A 21,562-nucleotide genomic window follows, 5' to 3' on the forward strand; every position below is an offset into this window, starting at 1 on the left:
TCAATTAGTAACTACCTAATGCTATTTCTACATCACCTTCCACTAACCACATGCCACTGTATAATGATGACGTGTGAATAATAACTGGTTGAGTTTATTATTCGAATACAATGCAAAGGAACATTCGGCTGTTCGTTTGAGCTCTAGTCTTGAGATTGCTGTCTTACCACAAAATATGTATTGCAATTTAACACTGATAGTAAGCATATTACTTATGTGTTGAATTACACGTAAAGTACTAAGGTGTTTGTCAACTTGTTATGGTTGTGAAGTAGATCCACTGAAATATGAAGAAACTTTTTGTACATATGGAAGTACTGTTGTTAAGATTTCTCCATCAGTTGCATAAGTAGATAATCCATTTCTTTCTAAGAACTTGTTACAGAAATGTTGGCAGTTATTACTGATCACATCATATTGTCGATCACTATCTAAAATGCTTGCTGCAATATCTGCCAGTTGGTATAAGCTACACTGTTTCTCTCCTTTGTATGCAAGATCATTCTTATTATTACTATCAAATATGGCAACTTTAGCTATGGCTCGTTCCTGGCCAGATAATGCACTGGTTTTATCACCTGCAACTGTTAATTCAAATGTGATGTCTTCATTTTCTCCATCACTAATAACAATTGCGTGGTGTCCTAAAATTAACTGGTTTTTGTAGACTGAAATTTGGTACTTCTTTCTTCTTTTCATAAACCTTCTGTGTCTGGTGTTCAACTTCATAATCTCATCATAAAAATCGTTAGTAGGTTTAGAACAGCAACAACCCATCTTGTCAACTAAATGCGATAAACAAGCCCATCACTTTTATATCTCTTTGTTTGTTGGTTATTCTGCTGTCATGGAGATCAATGAAACAAGATTCCTGAGGTGTTGTAGTGGTTTGGGGAATTCTATAGCGTATGTTTCCAAGAAATGTTTTGAAATGTTTTGTAATTGCAGTTTGGAATACCATGCAAGTACCCATGCAGTACAATATGTGACCACATTTGGGAAAGCTGTAGACATTCACACATGAATAGATTGAGAGATGCGTGATTTTAAACCTTCAATCTAGTGTAGCTTTGGAACTTTAAAAGCTACAGGTTTAAAATTTTTCACTGTGAATTCATCCAACCGTAGTGCATATTACATCATGAGTAAAATGACGTTGAGTAAAATGACGTTGATTGTGTAGTCATAGGACAAACATTACAATGCTTTGTATATAAACATGCGTAGCAGTCAACCAAATTATATAGCACCTTATGTATTTGGAAAGTTATGATGTCCAGCACTATAGCCGATTACTAAAGCAGTAATATCAATGTTGTAACAGCTCAATGTGTGTATAAACATCTTTGGTGCACTTAAGCTTGTATTTCTAAATCACGTTCGTACAGGTGATGCCCCCCAGTGCCAATTTTATTACTACATGTAACAAGAGTACAAACTTATGCAGCATGCAATGACTTGGATAGTTTACTAACTGATCATACTTTCGAGTACAACTACCAACACATGTTTACAGCTTTATATAGACTGCTGTAGTATCAGTTATTGCTGCAAATCAGTAGCTGTTACGTACATGAATAGTGTATGCTGTATACGTTATGATGCATGGTTTTATTACAAAAATTATGTGTCACAGTGTCACGAGGAGGAACCTCTAAACAATGAAACCAAAAAAGCTATTCCTGCTGCTGTCAGGCCTACACTCTGTACATCAGTCCAATATGTTGGCAAACCATTTGCTTCTAAAAACTTGTTGCAGAAATTCTGACAGTTGTTACTGAGCCAGTTGTACTGACGATCACTGTCCAAGACCCTTGCTGCCCTTCCTGCCAGTTCATATAGTGAACATTTCTACTTCTCCTTTGTATTCAAGACTGTTTGTATCACCATTGAATTCAGTTACCTTTGCTAAAGCTTTTGTTTGTCCAGATGTTGCTTGACTTTTTCCAGCCATTACAGTTAGTTCAAAAGTGATATGTGGGTTTGTCCCTTCACTTATAACTATAGTGTGGTGCCCTCCAAAGTTTGCATATCGGTATACTGAAATTTGGTATTTCCTTGACTCGCGTATGAAGTGTTTATGCTGAGTGTTTAACTCCATTATACCTTCATGGAAGTCATTGTGTATCTCAGTAACCTGCTTTAGCTCTGTGGTGGTATCTTCTTGATGGCTTGGTAGTTCTTGTGTTTCTAAGACCTTTGTATTGTGTCCTTGTTGTGCAACATTCCAGCTTCTAGTTACCTCAGCATCACTGTAGCTAATGCTGTTGTCATCTTTTGAACATTTTGAGTAACAACAACCCATACCTTTCCACTTAGCAGCGAACTTTGTATGTTGCCTACTACAGCTACTAAAATGATGTGATCTTTGTAAAGAATACTATTTATATCAATCGTTGTTTATTTACTAAGGTTGAGTGTGGTTACTGGACTTGGTGGTTTATTTTTGGAAGCGAAATTGATTTCTAATATGTATTTTATGCTTTCTTGGAATTATCATGCATACCAACAAAACTACGCGCCTTCTTGGAACTACCATACATACCAACAAAACTACGCGCCTTCTTGGAATTACCATGCACACCAACAAAACTATGCGCCTTCTTGGAATTACCATACATACCAACAAAACTACGCACCTTCTTGGAATTACCATACATACCAACAAAACTATGTGCCTTCTTGGAATTACCATACATACCAACAAAACTACACGCCTTGGAATTACCATACATACCAACAAAACTATGCGCCTTTTTGGAATCACCATACATATCATGCAGGTGAGTATATAAAAGAGTGTGATAGGCCAAAAATATGTTAATGAAATGATTTGAAATATTTAACTCTCCTCCTTCCAAATCATTAAATCTTGGTAGCAGTCAACCATCCAAGCCTTTGCCATATTGTAACACCAGCCAATTGGTTTCATAATGAGGAATTTGAGACACCACTTTACCAATGCCTTTAGCTTTATGTAGTACCAAATTAATGACTTTATAATCCAGCTACCTACCAATGCCTTAAGCTTGTTGTAACACCAAGTTAGTGGCTTTATAATGAGGTGGTCCAGCCAGGTTTATAACACCAAGTTAATGGCTTTATGATGAGATAGTAAAAGCAATTCACCAGCAAAGCTTACAGCAGCAACTGATCGGTTTTATAATGAGATATAGCAGACAGCACTTCACCAACCAGGTCAACCAGGAAACAGTCCAAATTAAAATCTTTTTGAGCGTCTTGAAGAGCTCTTGATATTTACTACATCAAATTCGTTATTTGTCAGTAAATGATTAATGTAACTACTGCAGTACATATGTTTTATACTTGCAAATGAAATATTTATTTGTTGAGGGTGGGGAAGGTATAAAAGCCGGAACGGAATGGAACCGGAACGGAACGCACCCCCTCCTTTAATTATTTTTTTATTGTCATAATTACATTTTGTGTTCATTTTCTACATGTAGCTACATGATTTCACCTCAGATCCTATCGTTGACTTCTACACCAACTGCATCAGCGATAATTTATCATCTCCAAATAGTGCACTGTTAATAGCACGTGACCGTAGCACGTTCTGCCCTGCTCAGTTGCGTTTTGGTGACGACAGATAGAGAACAGCAGTGATAGACTTTGACGTACTTAAGTGAAGATACAAACTTAAAGCAACAAAGTCTGCTGAATAGCTACAACTTAAGTGGAGATTGTAGAAGTAGCCGCCAGCCTCGTGCAAGCGAACCCAAGTTCAGTACTGTACCTCCAATGTTATTAATTGTATAAATCACACACTTGTATGCAGTGCTGTGCAGTTTATCTAATTTAATTTAGCTTGAACAGTGCAATAGTGAAATACATTGATGTATCGAGTCTCGTACATTCATAGCTATGAAATGATGTTGTATTGCTACCGCCATGGACTAGCCATATTAAAGGTACGTATGGTATATGTTGTCTATGGCCACAATCGGGGAAAAGGAGGATACGATGAATCATACTTGTCGATAAGGTAGCTGTCATCACTGTTCAACGATAGGATTCAGCTGAGGTGAAATCATGTAGCTACATGTAGAAAACGAACACAAAATGTAATTATGACAATAAAAAAATAATTAAAGGAGGGGGTGCGTTCCGTTCCGGTTCCATTCCGTTCCGGCTTTTATACCTTCCCTTGAGGGTGTGTGTTTGTCGTTTTGTGGCCTTTGAAGGTACATGTTTCTGTGAATTCGGTACCTTCCTAGAATAGGGATAGTCACAGGATTTGTGGTTTGTGGTATTTCCAAATGTAGTAGTGGTGTTTGTTAGGAGTTTGTGGTTTTATCTTGTCATTAAACAGCATGATTGCTGTCCCTGTATCCTACATAGTCCATTATTGATAGCACCTCCTAAATAGTGTGCACCTCTGACAAAGCCAAAGTGTACTTAGTAACCTGCTTAGAATTACAGATCACATACCTTCTCAAGCTATGGTCCTTCTTAGAACTATCATGATTGCCATCATTGTGTACCTTAGTAACTTACATATGTAATTTTTAGGGAAAGGTGGACATGGTTTCATGTGCAGATTCAGACACTGACTTAAGATTCAAAATTATTTGTATAAAACATCATATTATAAACTTCATTCTATGTTGTACAATAGTGTTGATTCCAGACCCAAATGTTGTCTCTGCATAGTGCATCTGTGTAGGCTCTAGCTGTATGTGCATGCATGTGTGTGCACGCGCACACACACGCGTGTTTGAAATGATATTCCACGGTTGGGAGAGGCTACTGTATTATTCTTGTGATTTTATAGACCTGCAAACTATTGAACAATGAAAATACACTGACACTTCAAATATATGCTTGGTGCCATCAACCATCAAATTATAAATATACGCTATGGATTACTGATGTAAGTAATGACATAGTTTACATTATGATAAAGCTTTTTAGGGATTGTAGTGGTTTGTGGAATTGTTTAACATTGTTTTCCAAGAAATTTATTAAAATGATAATCCCCTGAGTATATCAAGTATCATACAAAATACCACACTACCTACTGAGGGTGTGTCTAACGACTATTTGTCAGTATGATGGCTGGTTATTGATTTATTCTGGAATTTTATTATAAGTAATGGTTATATACCACAGCTACAAGGGATTTGATTTTGATGATATATACACCTGTATGTAGACTTACACTGTAAGTAATTTTAAGGTAACAGAACAGACACTATGGGTTGCATGAGACATAGCTGAGTTGTGTATTGTGTCATCCTTTGTGTGCCATGGAAAAGCAGCCACCCGGGCTCTCACTGCAATTCTTTCCACCTTTAGGCTTGATTTTTAGTGATTTGACACCTTAGTGGTTCAACATGTTGTGTCCTGAGCTTCCCCATTTGTCCAATCATGAGATGTTGATTTTTGGTATACAACTTGGCACATAGGCGATTCTAAGGGGGGGCCATGGCCCCCCCCTGTTAAAAAATAACGTTTAAAAAATCTTGGGGAAAAGTTGCTGTATAGATTGGCATTGTTATTTTTAGCATTTTTCATGTTTTTAGAACAAATTTTAGGCTGTTTTCAAGCCTTTAAATTGCAAAAATCCTGCAGCTTCTGGGGGTTGCACCCCCAGACCCCCCCTGAAAACTCTACTTTATACTATAGCCAAACAACAATAGTTATGCTGTTCCCTACTGGGCCCCCCCTGTAGGTCAGGTCTAGAATCGCCACTGACTTGGCATTTCAGGATTTAGTAAAACTGCGTGACAAAACTATAGGCATAGCCATCTCAAGGTGCAGTAAACACCAACTTGGTAGAGCTGCATGTGCTAACCTGTGTGCTCAAAGAGATATGTACAACCTAGTGAAGTCGCAGGCTTGCCAATTTGTACATATAATTCTCTTACAGATTTGTACTTAAGCAATTTAACTATGTTTACAGCATTGCTATGTAAAGTGTTCTATAGTATGCCATGTATTGACTGATGTAGCTTGACATTATTTACAGTATGAAATCTCAACCATTTAGAATAGGTTTTAGGGTAAAATCATTGGTGACCATGTGTGTGCTTTGTTTCATGCAGCAAAATGCATCGACCATTATACCAGTCTGAGAGTAAAGAAATACGAGGGAAAACTAGAGGAGAAAGAATTTATTGACCCAAAACTAGAGGCCATTGTAAACCGTATGTTCCAGCGATGCTTTGATGACCAGCAGTACAAACAAGCCATCGGTATAGCCCTGGAGACTAGAAGAAATGATATTCTACAGAAGGCTATCTGTGAATCAGTAAGTCATAGATACTGCACATACTGGTGTTAAGTTGAGATTGTTGTGTCACTGTAGGGTAGTATGGCAGAGATGCTTTCCTACTGTCTGAAAGTTTGTTTAACTTTTGTTAATAGTCATCAGTTTAGAAATGATGTGAGTGAGATGTGTTCTTACTTATGTAACCATAAAAGTGTGTGTATTGTGTCCAGTCATGGATTTTTTCTCCTTTCTCCACCTTTTCAAACACACTTTCTGTAACAATTTTAAACAGGCTGTAGGACCAGGTGTCCTACAGACCTTCAGCACTTGTGCTGTAAAGCCTTAATAAATAATAAATTGTGTTTGTAGTGTGCGTGCACGCATTTGTGTGTGTGTAGTGTCTGTGTATGCACAATGTTTGTGTCAAATCACTGCTTAACTTGTTCTAGGTATTAAGAATTTTGGTTCGACTGTATCAAAACTTGGAAGTACCAGATTACATCAATATTGCTCAGGTTTGGTTCACTATACTGTGACACTGTTACTGTATGACTTGTTGTAGTGTTGTATATTCCTTGATGATCCACAGTCAGTGGCTGAAATTCTAGAAAAACTCTCCAAAGGAAATTTGGTGAGTTAATGTGTATGTGGTGTGTGTGTGTGTATGCATGCGTGTGTGAGTGTACATGTGTGCTTGTGCGTGGCCCTTGTTATCATCCTACCTCTAAGAATATCTGCCTGCATATCTTCTAAAGTGACACTGTAGTAGTACCTGTTGAGTGTGTAGCAAAATGTAATGTTTTGCTAAAGGCTTTTCTGTTTCTTGTAGTACATGTGGTATGGTGTGTGTGCTTGTGTGAACAAGTAAGTGTGCAGTGTGTTGGGGAGCAGGAAGTGTCAAGGGGGCTCTCATCTTTCAAGCTATCATACATCATCATCTTCTCAGTGATGGTACTCACAGGTATCAGACTTAGATTCCTGTATCCTCCTTAGGACCCTCTTGTCTGGCTTAAATAAGTCTTGTAAATAAAAGTCAAAATTGCATCCCTTGGGTAGGTGAATGTAGGTGCGTACCTTGTGTAGGGTTGGTACAGAGATGAGCACCAGACTGGAAGTCAAATGTGTGCATATAATGTACCTGCATACATTCATGTGTCACACATGTATTTCACTTCATCTTATAGGAGGACACATTGATGGCATGTCAGATAGCATTTGACTTGTATGAGAGTGCCACTCAACACTTCATTACTAGGGTGATTGAGACTCTTAACACATTACTGCCTCAGAAGAAGAGCGTACCAACACCAGCCACAGATGGTGATGAAACTACAACACCTAAAGGTGATGAAGCAAAAGAGGAAGAATCCAAAGAAGAAACTGAAGATGCTGAAAAGTAAGTATGTGTTGATAGAAAGTTAAACACACACTATACCTTATACAACCCACAGCACACATGAGCATGTATACACAGACACACGCGCATACGTGTGCGCACGTACATTCAACTGTTAAAATCACTTTCAACGTTAATTCTAAAGGCACCAATGAGATTATGCGCCCAGACACACCACATAGCTACCTCAGCAAAATGTAAATATTGTGTCCTTGAACAATATATTCCTAATTGAATGATTGTGTACTGTGGGACATCAATCACTGGAATTCCATTTAACCAAATCTCAAAATGAATGATTGTTGTGTTTTTTTTTGTTACAATACTGCATCAATTCCATGTACTATTTTTTTAGGCACAGAAAAAAAAAACTTTAGTAGGTAGTGGAGATTTGAATATCACAGATTCTGTTGTATTTGTACTTTATGAATTTGTTTATTTGGGAACTGGATTTTCTGTATGCTATAGGTATTTGTAGTAAATATACTTTGTACTCTGTGGCATTTGTTGAAGTTCTTCCACTCATCAGGATGGAGGTAGCTACTCCAGCAGAGGATGATGCTGTCAAACCAGTAACAACAGAGGCCAGTAGTAGCCAAGAGAAATCCTCTGCTGCTGCTGTTATTGTCGAAGAAGATGAGCCTGTGTGGGTGTGTAGTGTACGGCGAGTATTAGTAATACTTGGAGGAGAAAAAACAATTGCTTCCCATCAAGAGTTTATCATTAGGAATAATCACACCGATCTTCAGATACTTAGGAACAGTAAGGTAAAATTGCAAGTATAATTCCTTACCAGAACACTCATTAAGATACCAGAATTGATTACTCTGTCGCAATAACTAAAACAAATACACATTGAAATTTTCAACTAGAGTAGGGACCATAGCACATCGATAAACTGAACAAGCTAGAGTAGTGTACGATATTAAATCACAGTAAAACAATAAGAAGTGTTATATCCCTACTGTGCACCGTAAGGATATCACACTTCTTATTGTTTTACTGTGATTTAATGTCGTGCACTACTCCAACTTGTTTCAGTACTTTTATTGATGTGCTATGGTCCCCACTCTAGTCAAAAATTCCATAAATTTTTTTTGTGTACTTGTTTGTTAACTTTTTTTTGTAAATAATTATTGACTCGTGAACCTACGCATACCACACCAAAAGAAGGAAATAGTGCCACGCGCCCTAGCTATATCAATTATTGTCTGAAAATGAAATATCCATTACGCTTCATTGTCAACTATGTTAAACCTGTTACACTGCCTTACGAATCAAGAACTGTTCAAAAAGCACCCCTGCAATCCATGCATACCGCATCAAAAGAAAGAAATGGCACCACACGCATCAATTATCGTCTGAAAGATGAAGTATCCATTACGCTTCGTTGTCAGTTGTGTTCAACCCATTACACAGTAGTACAAATCAAGAACTGTTCGAAAAGCACCTCTACAATCAAAGTAGCTAAATGCGGACAATTTCCATTACGATGGGAAGCCATCATGTGCTACCGCCAAATCAACACTTTTTGCTGTCTGCAAAGATGAATGCAACACAAAGAAGGACACTAGTAAGTCCATGCAGAATGCATTGTATGTACTGTGGTATGCCAAAAGACACCACAGGCCGAAGCGATGTCAAACAGTGAAAAAATCAAGTCTAGCCTTAGCCGTTATCGAGGTACGCTTGTTCGAAGGCATCAGTCAGTTACTCAAGTCAGTCAGTCAGTCACTAGAAAATTCCGTTGAATAATTTTGATTTTAAATTCCATAGCAATATGTTGAAAACGTTTCGGGTTGATCTGAAGGCTTGTTTGGGTCAATACTGCCTCATAGTTGTCTGAGGTTGGTTTTTGGGTGATACTTTTCATGGGCCACGCTTATATCTTTGTGGTCCCTACTATACAGTACTATTGTACTGTATGATATTCAACCCATTAAAACTCCTTTATTATAGGCAGCTGGGGAAGTGTCCTAAATGGAGAGATGTTATGTTGTGCATTTACTGTACATTTTATTGGAGTATTTGAATCCAGCTCTAAATCTACCTCTCAAATTTTGCTTCCCTAGATGCTTATTTTACTTGAACTGGCCTGTAAAGAAACAGTATTTGATCTTGCATATTACGAAGAAGTCACTAATGTGGTACACTAACTCCCAGGATCATAGTCAATAATCTAACAGCGTCCATGTTAGAGTTTAACAACCTTCCCAAATAAAACCTTTGACAAGAACTCAGTGTGTTACAGTTCAGGTTGAATGAAGAGAAATTTCCAGATCCCAGCTGTTGTGGCTCCTTTTAGTGCGTACTATATACCAAGAGGATCAGGTCACCACTGGTCTGGGATTGTTTCTGAAATTCAACAGTTTTTGTGCCAAGATTCTCACTCTCTATATTTTACAGCATTTTGGCTCTCTTATTTGTCTTCTCCTCTAGTTGGATAATAATTCTGATTTTGATAATCAAATCCCCACTGTGGTTGTTGTTTATTATTGTGTTCATGTTTACTATAGGATGCTGGACGCACCTCAATCTGTCACAATGCTGTTGTAATATCTAATGGTTTCATGCACTGCGGTACCACCAGTGATAGTTTCCTTAGAGATAATTTAGACTGGCTGAAGAGGGCCACAAACTGGGCCAAGTTCACCGCCACTGCAAGCCTGGGAGTCATCCATCAGGTATGTGACAAGCTTTCTTTGATGTGATGCACTTTAGAGATTTGTTTTTGATTCTGTATCAGTTTATTGAGTCGATACAGTTTTTTTTTTCTTTTCTATTTTGTGGGTTTATAAAGGTTTAATACTGCTGGGATGCAGTACTTATAAGAAATTTCTAATGATGTAATTGTCGGTGTCAATAAAAAGTTGGCTTTTTAGGAGATATTTCATTTAGTATTATAATTGTTCAGCTTATTGTGCGGCATAGATTAGTATTCAATGTTTATCAGTAGATGTTTATTATGAGACATAATTTTTAAATGAAAGGGTCTTAACTGTGACAATGCAACTGTTTTACTCTATGTGTTTGGTTCTGTACAAACTGTAGGGCCATGAAAAAGAAGCTTTAAACTTGATGAGTGCCTACTTGCCAAAAGACTCAACAGGAACCAGTGTCTACTCTGAAGGTGGAGGCCTCTATGCACTAGGTAAGAATATCACTTACTTAGTGTACGTAGTACTTCAGACACTTGTGTAGTTTAGTTGTCATAGTGTCCCTTTGCATATAAACTGTCAGAACACTATTGACTGGTCCCAACAAGAGTAATAAAATTATGATGTCTTGGTTTCAAGCTGCCCGTATTCTGTAACTTGGCAACCACCTCTTTGTTAATAATATAGCCAACTTGTTACAGCTGCCATATCACAAATATTTCTTGAACGTGTTGTATGTTCAACTTCTTTATTGAAGCCATATTTTGCTCCAATCAATGTTCTTATTCCAGTGTGTTGAGAGATTTTGCATCACAAGTTTTATGAACTTGAGTTCCCTGTGTGTATGTAGTTTTATTTGTATTGCTATTGTCATCAGGTTTAATTCATGCCAACCATGGTCTGGGTATTACTGACTACATTGCCAAGGAATTGAGAAACCAAAGCAATGAGGTAAGGTTGTTATACGTGTATCACACTGTGGTAGTAGTGTATAGTAGGGATCATGAAGGTTTGCACTTTGCCACAAAAAGTATTGAACAGAAACCAGCCTCACAATAGCTTCACAGCACTTTGTCCAGTATTTTCTAGTGTCTTACTAACTGTTTAATCTTACTAGCTGCCTAAGGCTTTCAGACAAGTGCAACTCAGACTACGGGCTTGATTGTTTTTTTTTTTGTTTTTTTTTCACTTATAAGTCACTTCAGCATGACCGGTGCCTTTTGGCATACTACAGTACATACAATGCATGTATCATGAACTTTGTCTCTCATTTCGTTTTGCAAATGATACAAAGTGTCAATTTGCAGTACAGTGGAACCTCGATTATCCGAACTAATTGGGGGGAAAGGGTGTTCGTATAATCAAATAGTACGTAAAATTGAACTTCCATACATTTATATACAGAGCTTTGCTCAACTACTCTAATAAAGCATACACTTGTTGACAAAGTACTCTAACTGAGCAGTTGATTCGGTGTTCAAATATTAATCGGTGTTTGGATAATTGAGGTTCCACTGTAATGTGTTTATAGCTTCATGTTGTCAATCACATAAGAATACAACGGAATTCATTTTTTGTACCATACGGGTATTACCTTCAGTAGTCAAGGCAAGCAGATAGATTCTAGGGTAGCTTGACATGTTGTTCTCCATGTTTAGCATTGTATAATGGGCAGAACATAGTCAAGTACACTGACTATATAGAGTACATGTAATTAGTATGGGGGTACATGTTTGTCGTATAGTTATAGCAGATCTGCCAAGTCACGTACATTAGTCATGTGACACGTGTTTTAGGCAGATCTCCAGCTCACACTTGCATACTCACCCAAATCTCCAGTATTTCAGTTGCTTGAAAAGTCCAACCCGCAATGAATCTTATAGTTGATAAATGGTCATATTATGGTAAGCCATACAATAGAAGACGTTGGTATGTTAACCACAAGGAACACCTTTTCCGTAAAAGGCATAATGTTGGTAGACACGTGATATCACACTTCACAGTTTTTTTTAGAACTTTGGAAAATGGCATGTGATAGTAGAATTTGACTATTCCCCAAAGTTGAAGTTGTTATAATGGACATGGAAGATAGTGTGCTGACTAGATGTATCTAACGTGAGCACCTTTGTGGAAGGAAGTAGCTACTAAATAGCTACCAAATATTAGTGTGAATCCTGTCCAGCAGCACAGTTTTGAAGCAAGATTTTTCTGGTCACAAGCAGCCAAGATCATGCCATAATTATGTAGCCAGCAAGAAGAGTGTCATCTATAACAGTGTTAAAATGTTCCCTGAGAAGTTGGTTTACTGATCGGAGAAATGGATCACAAGACTAAAATAAACTACATCACACTACATAGCTAGCATAGACAACAGTGTACATAGTAACTAGCTAGTTTATAGGCATCCATGCTTGCACTTTAAAATTACTCTATGTGTGGTTGCCCAATACATATTGAACATTTTCAAGCACTCATGAATGTGGGCTGTGTGTTTTGATAGTGCATGATGTAGCTAGGCTTGATGGTTCAGAGGAGTTGGACCTTGATCCTCTCATGTTACTGAATTTTGTTGCAAAAATAATCATTACAAATGATTCCTACTATTTTGGTTATTGTATTGTTGGTGAATGTTTGTAAATGTATTATCAAGTTTATTTCTCAATCCTCTGCAGGTAGTGAGGCATGGTGGTTGCCTTGGATTGGGTTTAGCAGCAATGGGAACTGCTAGTGAAGGTGAGTGTGTGTGTGTGTGCGTGCGTGCGTGCGTGTGTGTGTGTGTGTTGTGCATGTGAGCGTGTGTGTGTGTGGTAAATATGTATGTGTAATTAATTGGCTGTCTATTAAATGTTCCAAGTACCCATTTTGTGTATTAACTTGTATTTGTGCTTCCTAGAAATTTACAGTCTGTTAAAAGAAAACCTGTTTCAAGATGATGCTGTAATTGGTAATTGACTAAACTATGTAATTTGTTAATTCACTATTTCTTACTGTAAATACACAGGTGAAGCTGCAGGTATTGCAATGGGCCTAGTAATGGTTGGGACAAGATCAGCCAATGCCATTAGTGATCTGCTAACTGTGAGTATTTGCGTTTTATGAATTATCATAATAATTTATGTCCTATTTCTGTTTTAGTATTCTCGTGAAACTCAGCATGAAAAGATACAACGTGGATTAGCTCTAGGAATAGCAATGGTATGGTATATGGTTATGTTTTAACAAAGCTACTTGGTGTGTGTGGTGTGTAATTTGAAATGGTTTAATGTAGTTGTAATTTAGGAGGCTTAGTAAAGTAACTATTCATTTTGGCGCATGTACATCTGCTATGGCCACTATATGATTCCAGTTGCTGACTGTTCTATTAGAGCACTTTGTTCACCATTTGTTAACCATTAAACCCTCAAAGAACTTTGGGGAAACGCATGTTTACACAATATGGGCACGCATGGTGACACTAGGTGGGGTATCTTGATTCTTATAGCCAAACAACTGCACATTGATTAAAAGTCTGTTCACTGAGCTGCTTGAAGAAGGTTAAATGAACACTGTAGCTACAGTGGCTTACTTGTTATGAAGTGATGAATTGCAGCGAGTCACATCACCGTGTTTCAAAATTCTAGCCACATGTTTAATTTTGATGGTGGATTTACTCATGTGAGTCATATATGGCCTGATGAAAAATTTAATGGTGAATCAAACGGCACTTGTTGCAAGGTGATAGGAGCAACTACCATCAAATTGTGGATCATTTAATAAAGGTATGTAAACGGTTTGCTTGTTTTCTTACCAAAAAGTTACCAGCATTAGGATAAAACCCTAGGTATCATTTTAATCCTTGTTGCATCATGAGTAGAGTGACATAAAATGCAAAGCCATAGGACAGATGCTAATAAATTTAAATCCAGTTTTCTGGATTATGTCGGTTTAAGGGTTCACATGAGTCATGTTTGGATAATAATAGTATAAGCAGTATACTGTTGCATGTGGTTTAGAAGAGTTCTTCTTTCTACAGATAATGTATGGACGTTTGGAACAAGCTGATGCATTAGTTGATGACCTGATGCTAGATAAGGATCCATTGCTGAGACGTGCTGGCACTTTCACCTTAGGGATGGCTTACTGTGGCAGTGGTAACAACAAGGCCATTCGTAAACTACTCCATACTGCCGTGTCTGATGTTGATAATGATGTGAGACGTGCTGCAGTAATCAGTATTGGATTCCTACTGTTTCAGTAAGAAATAAGTGTACACACACTGTCTCTGACAGCAGTAGTCTTTAGATTATCAATGTATCATAACTGTTGCTATGCAGTTATTCATAGTATGTGATAAGATAGTTTTAATTTAGAAGGTTTGCTCTAGTAAGTTATGATGATGTTTACTATTTAACTTACAGTACTCCAGAGCAGTGTCCTGTTGTAGTGTCACTATTATCAGAGAGCTACAATCCTCATGTAAGGTGTGGTGCTGCCCTTGCACTTGGAATAGCTTGTGCTGGAACTGGCAATAGGGTAATAAAATTGTATAAATTGTAATCTGCACCCTTTCATGAGGCCATTCTATGTGTATCATCTGTGTATCAACCCCAACTACCGTGAAACCCTATTTAGTAATTCCACCATAGGACAAAAAAATATTGCGTCTATGCTGATGTGGTCCTATTTTTTAAGTCATAAAGTACACCTTATCTACTTGACTTGGCCACTGTAATGAGGCATTCTTTAAATAGGTACATGTAGCTACTAAGTGGGGTTTTACCATCTGTGGTGCAAGTGAAATTATGGTACTGAAAATGTTTACTCACTTTTACAGGATGCATTAGCAATTATTGAACCAATGTTGGATGATCCTGTTAACTTTGTGAGACAAGGAGTACTTGTTGCTTCAGCACTGATACTACTCCAACATTCTGAAGCCTCTCATTCTAAGGTACCATCATCTATTTGTATAATAGATGCTTGTATGTGTATTTACCATTAAAACAAAATATGATACTTAGCTCCAAAAATTAAAGAATTTAATTGGTCGTTTCATGTTTTTGTTTACTATATTTTCCATTGGATCTTCATTCTTAGGTCTCCTTTTACCGACAACAATATGCGAAGGTTATTGTGGACAAACATGAACAAAGCATAGCCAAATTTGGTGCCATACTGGCCCAGGGCATTATCGACGCAGGTAATTAATTTCAGTAATTAAGTTGTGTGTATTGTTTCAGTAAATATCTCTTAGGTGGTCGAAATGTCACCGTTAGTCTGAAATCTAGTGCTGGTCACACTCGGATGTCATCTGTTATTGGGTTACTAGTGTTTAGCCAGTTTTGGTTCTGGTTCCCGTTATGTCACTTCCTGTGTCTGTCATTTGTACCCACTGCAATTATCGGACTAAATTCAGACTTGAAGGTACAATACACTACATCTTGAATGCAATACATTGTAATCTATGCTAGAATATCTACCTACAGTACTGTCCAAACACAACATCGCAAGCACTAATTGCGTGCTATTAAAAAGCTTTCTTGAAAAAGAGGTGTAGCAGCTATTTTGTTCATGAATGTGCATTCTTCCAGTTGAGGGATGAAGATTTGCAAAAGAAATGGCTGTCACGCCCCTTTTTCGAGTAAGCTTTTTATTGCGTGCGATTGTTGCTTGTGATGTTGCATTTGGGCGGTACCATATAATAAGGACACTTTATTGTGGTCCTAAAGGTGTTCAGAATACAGTAGAGAGTCAAGGGGAGGATTTTTGTAAAGTTGAAACGTAACAACCATTTATTTATGTATCAGAGCTCTGCTCAATTACTCTAATTTGACTTACACCTGTTGACAAAATAGTCTAATTAAACACTCATTTGGTGTTTGAATAAATGACTCTCTACTTTGCAGGAGTTCCACTGTATTGTTGTGTGTGTGTGTGAATTTGTGTGGATAGGAACTCAGTAAAGATCACTGATGAACCGTTTATGCCATCAATGGAATACAGAGTGTAGAATCTTTTAATTTTTCTTTCAGATGCCAAAAATGCAATTTAAATCAAATGCCAAGCCATCACAGTATGGCTACCCATCTCCACTGAAGGAAGCAAAAGAGAAAGAAAAGGGAAAGGTAACTTGATAATGTCTATATTAGTGCTGAAACAATTATTTGGTTATTTGACTATTCAGTTGGTATGACACTAATTGATTTGTTAACACACTATTCGAATAATCATTACACTTTGTACGCTGTATTCAGATGGAAAAGCCAGCCTTGAAACTTAAGATTGTGAATGAAGTGATGTATCTATGCTATAAAATTCTATTTTGGTAAAGACAAAAATAGCTCTTAGGGTTTACGTACCTTGCTCCCAAACTAAAGGTTTCAGTACTTATTCAATAGAAGTATAAGCTAAAGAATACTTGAATATTCGGTCAATTTGTTCACAACTATTTGAAAAGTAAAAATTGCTATTCGTTTCAGCACTAGTCCATATAGCTGCTTAATTGTATGCAATATAACAGGTATCTACAGCAATACTATCCGTAACAGCTAAGGCACAAGCAAAATCTAAAAAGAAAGAAGACGAATCTGGAGCAGCATCTGTTGAAGCTATGGAGGTATGCATTATTTGTTTAATTTCACTCCCAGAATTTGTGCTCCACTCTTTATCCTGCCTGCCACTGTTTATGTAGGTTGATAGTGAGAAAAAGACGGATGAATCTGCGGAGAAAACTGACGCTAAGAGTGCAGGAGATAAACCTGCTGCAGATAAATCTACAACTGAAGATGCTGACAAAGAAAAGGAAAAGAAAGAAGAGCCATTGTTTGAAATGTTGAAGAATCCAGCTAGAGCGCTACCAGCACAAGTACGTGTTAACTTTTTTCAATGATCACACATTACACTAAATCATATAGTTGAAGGTTGTATCACTTCCACCTGATGCCAGATATAGACCACTAAAGCCGGTAAGTTATTGTTTGTATTACCAATTTGATGATGGGATGTGTGGGAGGAATAGTAGCAGAGACTAATATATCAATCGGACATTACATTAAAACAATCAGACACAATGATTCACCATCTGTATACAAAGATTTGTGTGGTTCTTGCAACTTAATTTTAAGCACATGCACACTTGAATCAAGAAATAGTCTATTTTTCAAGTGTTTGCGTACACTCTTCTAGCACTTCAAGTAACCACACAACTGTTGTGGTTCTCCAAGGTGTCAAAATATACAAAATTGATGCATCATTGTGATTAATATCTTAGAATTTCTAAATCACAAAAACCACAAATCTCTACAGTGGAACCTCAGTTATCCAGATTCTCGGTTAACCAAACTATATGGAGCTGACTGCTCTATTAGAGTAGTGACTGTTCTATTAGGATAGTTGATAATACAGATAGTTTATTTATGCTATTTTAAGGTTATTTATGCACAGTTTCAGAAATACAGACTTTTCAGACTTATGGACCACCCTGGGGTTTGGATAACTGAGATTCCACTATAGTCTACATGCCTGACCTTTGTTTGGACATAACCTAAAATATGGTTTATTAATTTGATTTATAATTTGTACTGCTAATCAAAACTACCACTTGGTTACTGGGTGACTATGAAATTCCATACAATTACCAGCAGTTGTTAGTTCACAACTACAGCAGTACATGTTGTGTATTGTTGATCACAAGTTCATAACATGCTAAACCCAACTCTTGTCGTACATTATCTTACTATCCTGCATATGGTGGTAGGCCATTGTGGTGGGTCTACTGCAAAACGTTATAATTTGTCCTTGTAGTTGTATGCCATGCTACATGAAGACTACCTAACACTGAGCTTATATTGAAAGTGGATTTAGTTACATCAAAATTTGTCACACCAGAGGTTGTTTTGCAGTACCCCCAAATATCCCCAGAATAAAATGATTGCTCTATTAGAGTATATTGTTACATTCAATTGTGCAAATGAATGGACTTCCATTTTTGAATGTATTTCCTTATCTGGATAACTGCTGTTAAACTTCTATGAAGTAGGCAGAGTCGTGTTTGTTTAACTTGAGGATGCACCATCAGTGCTTGAAATAAGCAGACAAAACTAGGACGTAGTACCTAAACTAAACTATTTTTGATCAGACATTTGTAAAACTTGTTCAGACATTGAATACTTGTACCATGAATATGCATTTGTCTAAGTAAATTTTATACCAATTTTGGTTGGACATGATGCCTGACCAAAATAGAACATGTTCGGACAAACACCAAGTTTGGTCAGAAAATGTCAGATGTCCGACCATTATTTCAAGCACTGCACCATACCATACGTATGTGTCACCTTGATGTGTGTATATACTCCTCTTAATTGGTGTCATATAACAACAGGTTTTATTGTGTCATTTAGACAGTACAGCAGTTTCATTTGTTATTCCAGTGTATTGATGTGTTTGTTTGTTTTTACCTTTTACAGATAACAACTGGTGGAATATTCATGCTAGTAGACTCTCAGAAGGATCAACCTGAAGAACTAATAGAGCCATTACAGGGTTAGTATATGTGTTACGTGTAGATAGAACTGTCAGTGTATTTGTGGAGTGAAGATACGCACCATTTTGTTTTAGTGACCTTGTTTCTAATAACATGGCAACCTTGTCATTAGGAACAGTTTCGTCTTTTGGTGGGTCAGGCCCTACTTATAAGGTTTCTACATGCTGATTACAGGTCTTTACTCTTTGTTGCTTTTGTTCCCTCACTCAGCAAATATTCCTGGAAAAGAAGATGAGGAGCCGGAGCCAGAACCTCCTGAGCCATTTGAGTGGCACGACGATCAATGACATACTGCATGACTGATTATTGTACATTCATATATAGTACATTAGGAATGAATGTAATAATTATAATATCAATGTTATGAAAGACAGTTTGAAACAATCTTGTGCATGCAAATTGTTGTGTTGGAACCTGCAATTGTATTGTGAGTAGTGAATGGACATACTAAACTGGTTTTATTAAACCAGGCGAGCGCCCACAGCCGGCCGAAGGCCTACTGTGGGCGCGTACTGAAATTGTTTTCGTAAAAAGTGTATTGTATTGTATTAATGCTTTACAGTGACCAGCACTGAAGGTGTGTACCTATATGTTTGTCCGTACGCACCCACGTGAGCAAAATCGCTAAATAATGGTAAAAACTTTTACCAAGAGTTCATAATATATATACTAAGGAGAGTATCCTACTCTCATATACCCCTGTAGAAAGGCGTATCGTGAAGTTATGATGTAACACTTCTGAGTTCGCCCGTTTTTCTTTGTATAATTAATGATGTCATTAGTTGAACATGGTATCGATTGAACGCGTGCCTACCAACGTCGCTAGCAACCAAATTAACTCCAGTTCTAAGCGTTTCTCACCCAACTACAATCGTTCCTTCATGGGTTAAGACCGCTTCGTAGGCGTTTCTTACTAGGCCATTCGCGAATACAGCTATCCTGAGCGTCGCAAGTGTGAAACGGTGCTAACGATTCTTGCACTTTTACGGCTTTCTGTACGTCACAAACCACAACATCTTGTCGTTACGTCATAACTTCACGATACGCCTTTCTACAGGGGTATATGAGAGTAGGATACTCTCCTTAGTATATATATTATGAACTCTTGCTTTTACGTAAGAACAAGAGTTCATAATGTATATACTAAGGAGAGTATCCTACTCTGATATTAGTCTCGCGTGGCCAGACCGCTTTTTCTAAGCAGGCGCTTATAATCGATAAGCGCCGTGGCGGCGTATCGTGAAGTTATGATGTAACACTTCTTCTGCTTTTTGTAATTTATAAATTAAATTAGGTTTAACTTCTAGCTAGAGATCGGGGAGGATGGGAGTGCCATTAGGGCCGGAATAAAAGAAAAAAAAAATGTAACACTTATGAGTTCGCCCGTTTTTCTTTGTATAATTAATGATGTCATTAGATTAGTTGAACATCGTATCAATTGAACGCGTGTCTAACAACGTCGCTAGCAACCAAATTAATTCCAGCTCTAAGCGTTTCTCACCGAACTACAATCGTTCCTTCATAGGTTAAGACCGCTTCGTAGGCGTTTCTTGCTAGGCCATTCGCGAATACGGCTATCCCGAGCGTCGCGAGTCCGAAATGGTGCTAACGATTCTTGCACTTTTACGGCTGCTCGTACGTCACAAACCCACAACATCTTGTCGTTACGTCATAACTTCACGATACGCCCTTCTACAGGGGTATACGAGAGAAGGATACCCTCCTCATAAACTCTTGGTAAGAAGTAAAAGCGAAATGAAGTCTATTAAACTTCTGCACAGGTAAACTTTGTGGTTTCTTTTCGGCGGACTGAAATACGGGTGTGGTGACCTTTCTCCGGCTTTGTAAACTACCTTCCCTTTGAGGCTTTCAGGCGTTTAACAATGAAAAACAATAATGCAGGCCTTGTACACTACCAGGAATAGTCTATCGCTTCGAGTTGAAAGGGGGCGTATCCCTTACGTACGCGAACGAAACAGCAGTGCTCGAATTGTATATTATATATATGAATGCTAATAGTATAGCTATTGAGCTAAAAAGCCAAGTTAGCTATAGCATAGGCGGCGGAAAGGGGGGGGCTAGGGGGCTAAAGCCCCCCCTCGGTCTGCTGAGGGGGGGCTTAGCCCCCCCTCAGAATGATATCACACCGAAATTATCTTTCTTGGATTGGGGCTGAAAACCGTGATAAAGATCGAGATACTCTAATAGAGCAGTCACTCTAATAAAGTAGTCAGTGTGTAGCGAGCTATGTAAGGATTTTTATGTAGTTTATCAGCTAGAAATGGTAGCTGGTGAGGTGGAAAGCTCTTGTCAGTTGGTTGTGACCTTTTTTTTTTTTTTTTTTTTTGGTCTCACCTTACCAAACTATAGAAATAAGTCTGGGTCAGCTCAGCGGAGCCCCCCCTCATATCAACTACTTCCTCCGCCGCTGAGCTATAGTGTAAAGACCTAGGCTGCTCCCCATAGAAATTTTGAAAATTAACGTTCTGAGGTTAGCTACAATATTTTATTTGGTGGCAATCTTGACTAAAATTTGCTGAGTTCAACACTGGAAGAAGTATGAATGCGCTATATCATACTGAGTTACATAACAGATCTAGAATTAGTTAGCATAGTATAAGATTTCTGCAATAAAATTTTGAAAAATCAACTTTTGAGATTGAATTTGGTAGCGATTTTGAATAAATGTTTATGAAAATCCAATGCAAGAAGCATGAATACTATAATAAAGCCTATAAGGAAATTTTGAA

At 37.7% G+C, this 21,562-nt stretch overlaps 1 protein-coding gene across 1 annotated transcript in view; it reads left to right on the forward strand.

The window, feature by feature from the left end:
- Positions 1–19,196, forward strand: part of LOC136241863 (26S proteasome non-ATPase regulatory subunit 1-like) — a 36,617-nt gene extending 17,421 nt beyond the window's left edge. Inside the window, exons 5-28 of the mRNA XM_066033242.1 lie at positions 6,069–6,274; positions 6,332–6,409; positions 6,685–6,750; positions 6,798–6,866; positions 7,420–7,631; positions 8,161–8,398; positions 10,148–10,315; positions 10,683–10,782; positions 11,166–11,239; positions 12,961–13,021; positions 13,182–13,232; positions 13,290–13,366; positions 13,424–13,483; positions 14,301–14,521; positions 14,686–14,800; positions 15,102–15,218; positions 15,365–15,467; positions 15,522–15,691; positions 16,300–16,392; positions 16,788–16,883; positions 16,959–17,132; positions 17,182–17,232; positions 18,736–18,811; positions 19,023–19,196. Coding sequence (XP_065889314.1) covers positions 6,069–6,274; positions 6,332–6,409; positions 6,685–6,750; positions 6,798–6,866; positions 7,420–7,631; positions 8,161–8,398; positions 10,148–10,315; positions 10,683–10,782; positions 11,166–11,239; positions 12,961–13,021; positions 13,182–13,232; positions 13,290–13,366; positions 13,424–13,483; positions 14,301–14,521; positions 14,686–14,800; positions 15,102–15,218; positions 15,365–15,467; positions 15,522–15,691; positions 16,300–16,392; positions 16,788–16,883; positions 16,959–17,132; positions 17,182–17,232; positions 18,736–18,811; positions 19,023–19,099 — 2,753 coding nt within the window. The 3' untranslated portion in view covers positions 19,100–19,196. The remainder of the gene's footprint in view (positions 1–6,068; positions 6,275–6,331; positions 6,410–6,684; positions 6,751–6,797; positions 6,867–7,419; positions 7,632–8,160; positions 8,399–10,147; positions 10,316–10,682; positions 10,783–11,165; positions 11,240–12,960; positions 13,022–13,181; positions 13,233–13,289; positions 13,367–13,423; positions 13,484–14,300; positions 14,522–14,685; positions 14,801–15,101; positions 15,219–15,364; positions 15,468–15,521; positions 15,692–16,299; positions 16,393–16,787; positions 16,884–16,958; positions 17,133–17,181; positions 17,233–18,735; positions 18,812–19,022) is intronic.
- Positions 19,197–21,562: the final 2,366 nt, after the last annotated feature.

This window comes from Dysidea avara, chromosome 12 (genome assembly GCF_963678975.1).
Source record: "Dysidea avara chromosome 12, odDysAvar1.4, whole genome shotgun sequence".
Classification (NCBI taxonomy): domain Eukaryota; kingdom Metazoa; phylum Porifera; class Demospongiae; order Dictyoceratida; family Dysideidae; genus Dysidea; species Dysidea avara.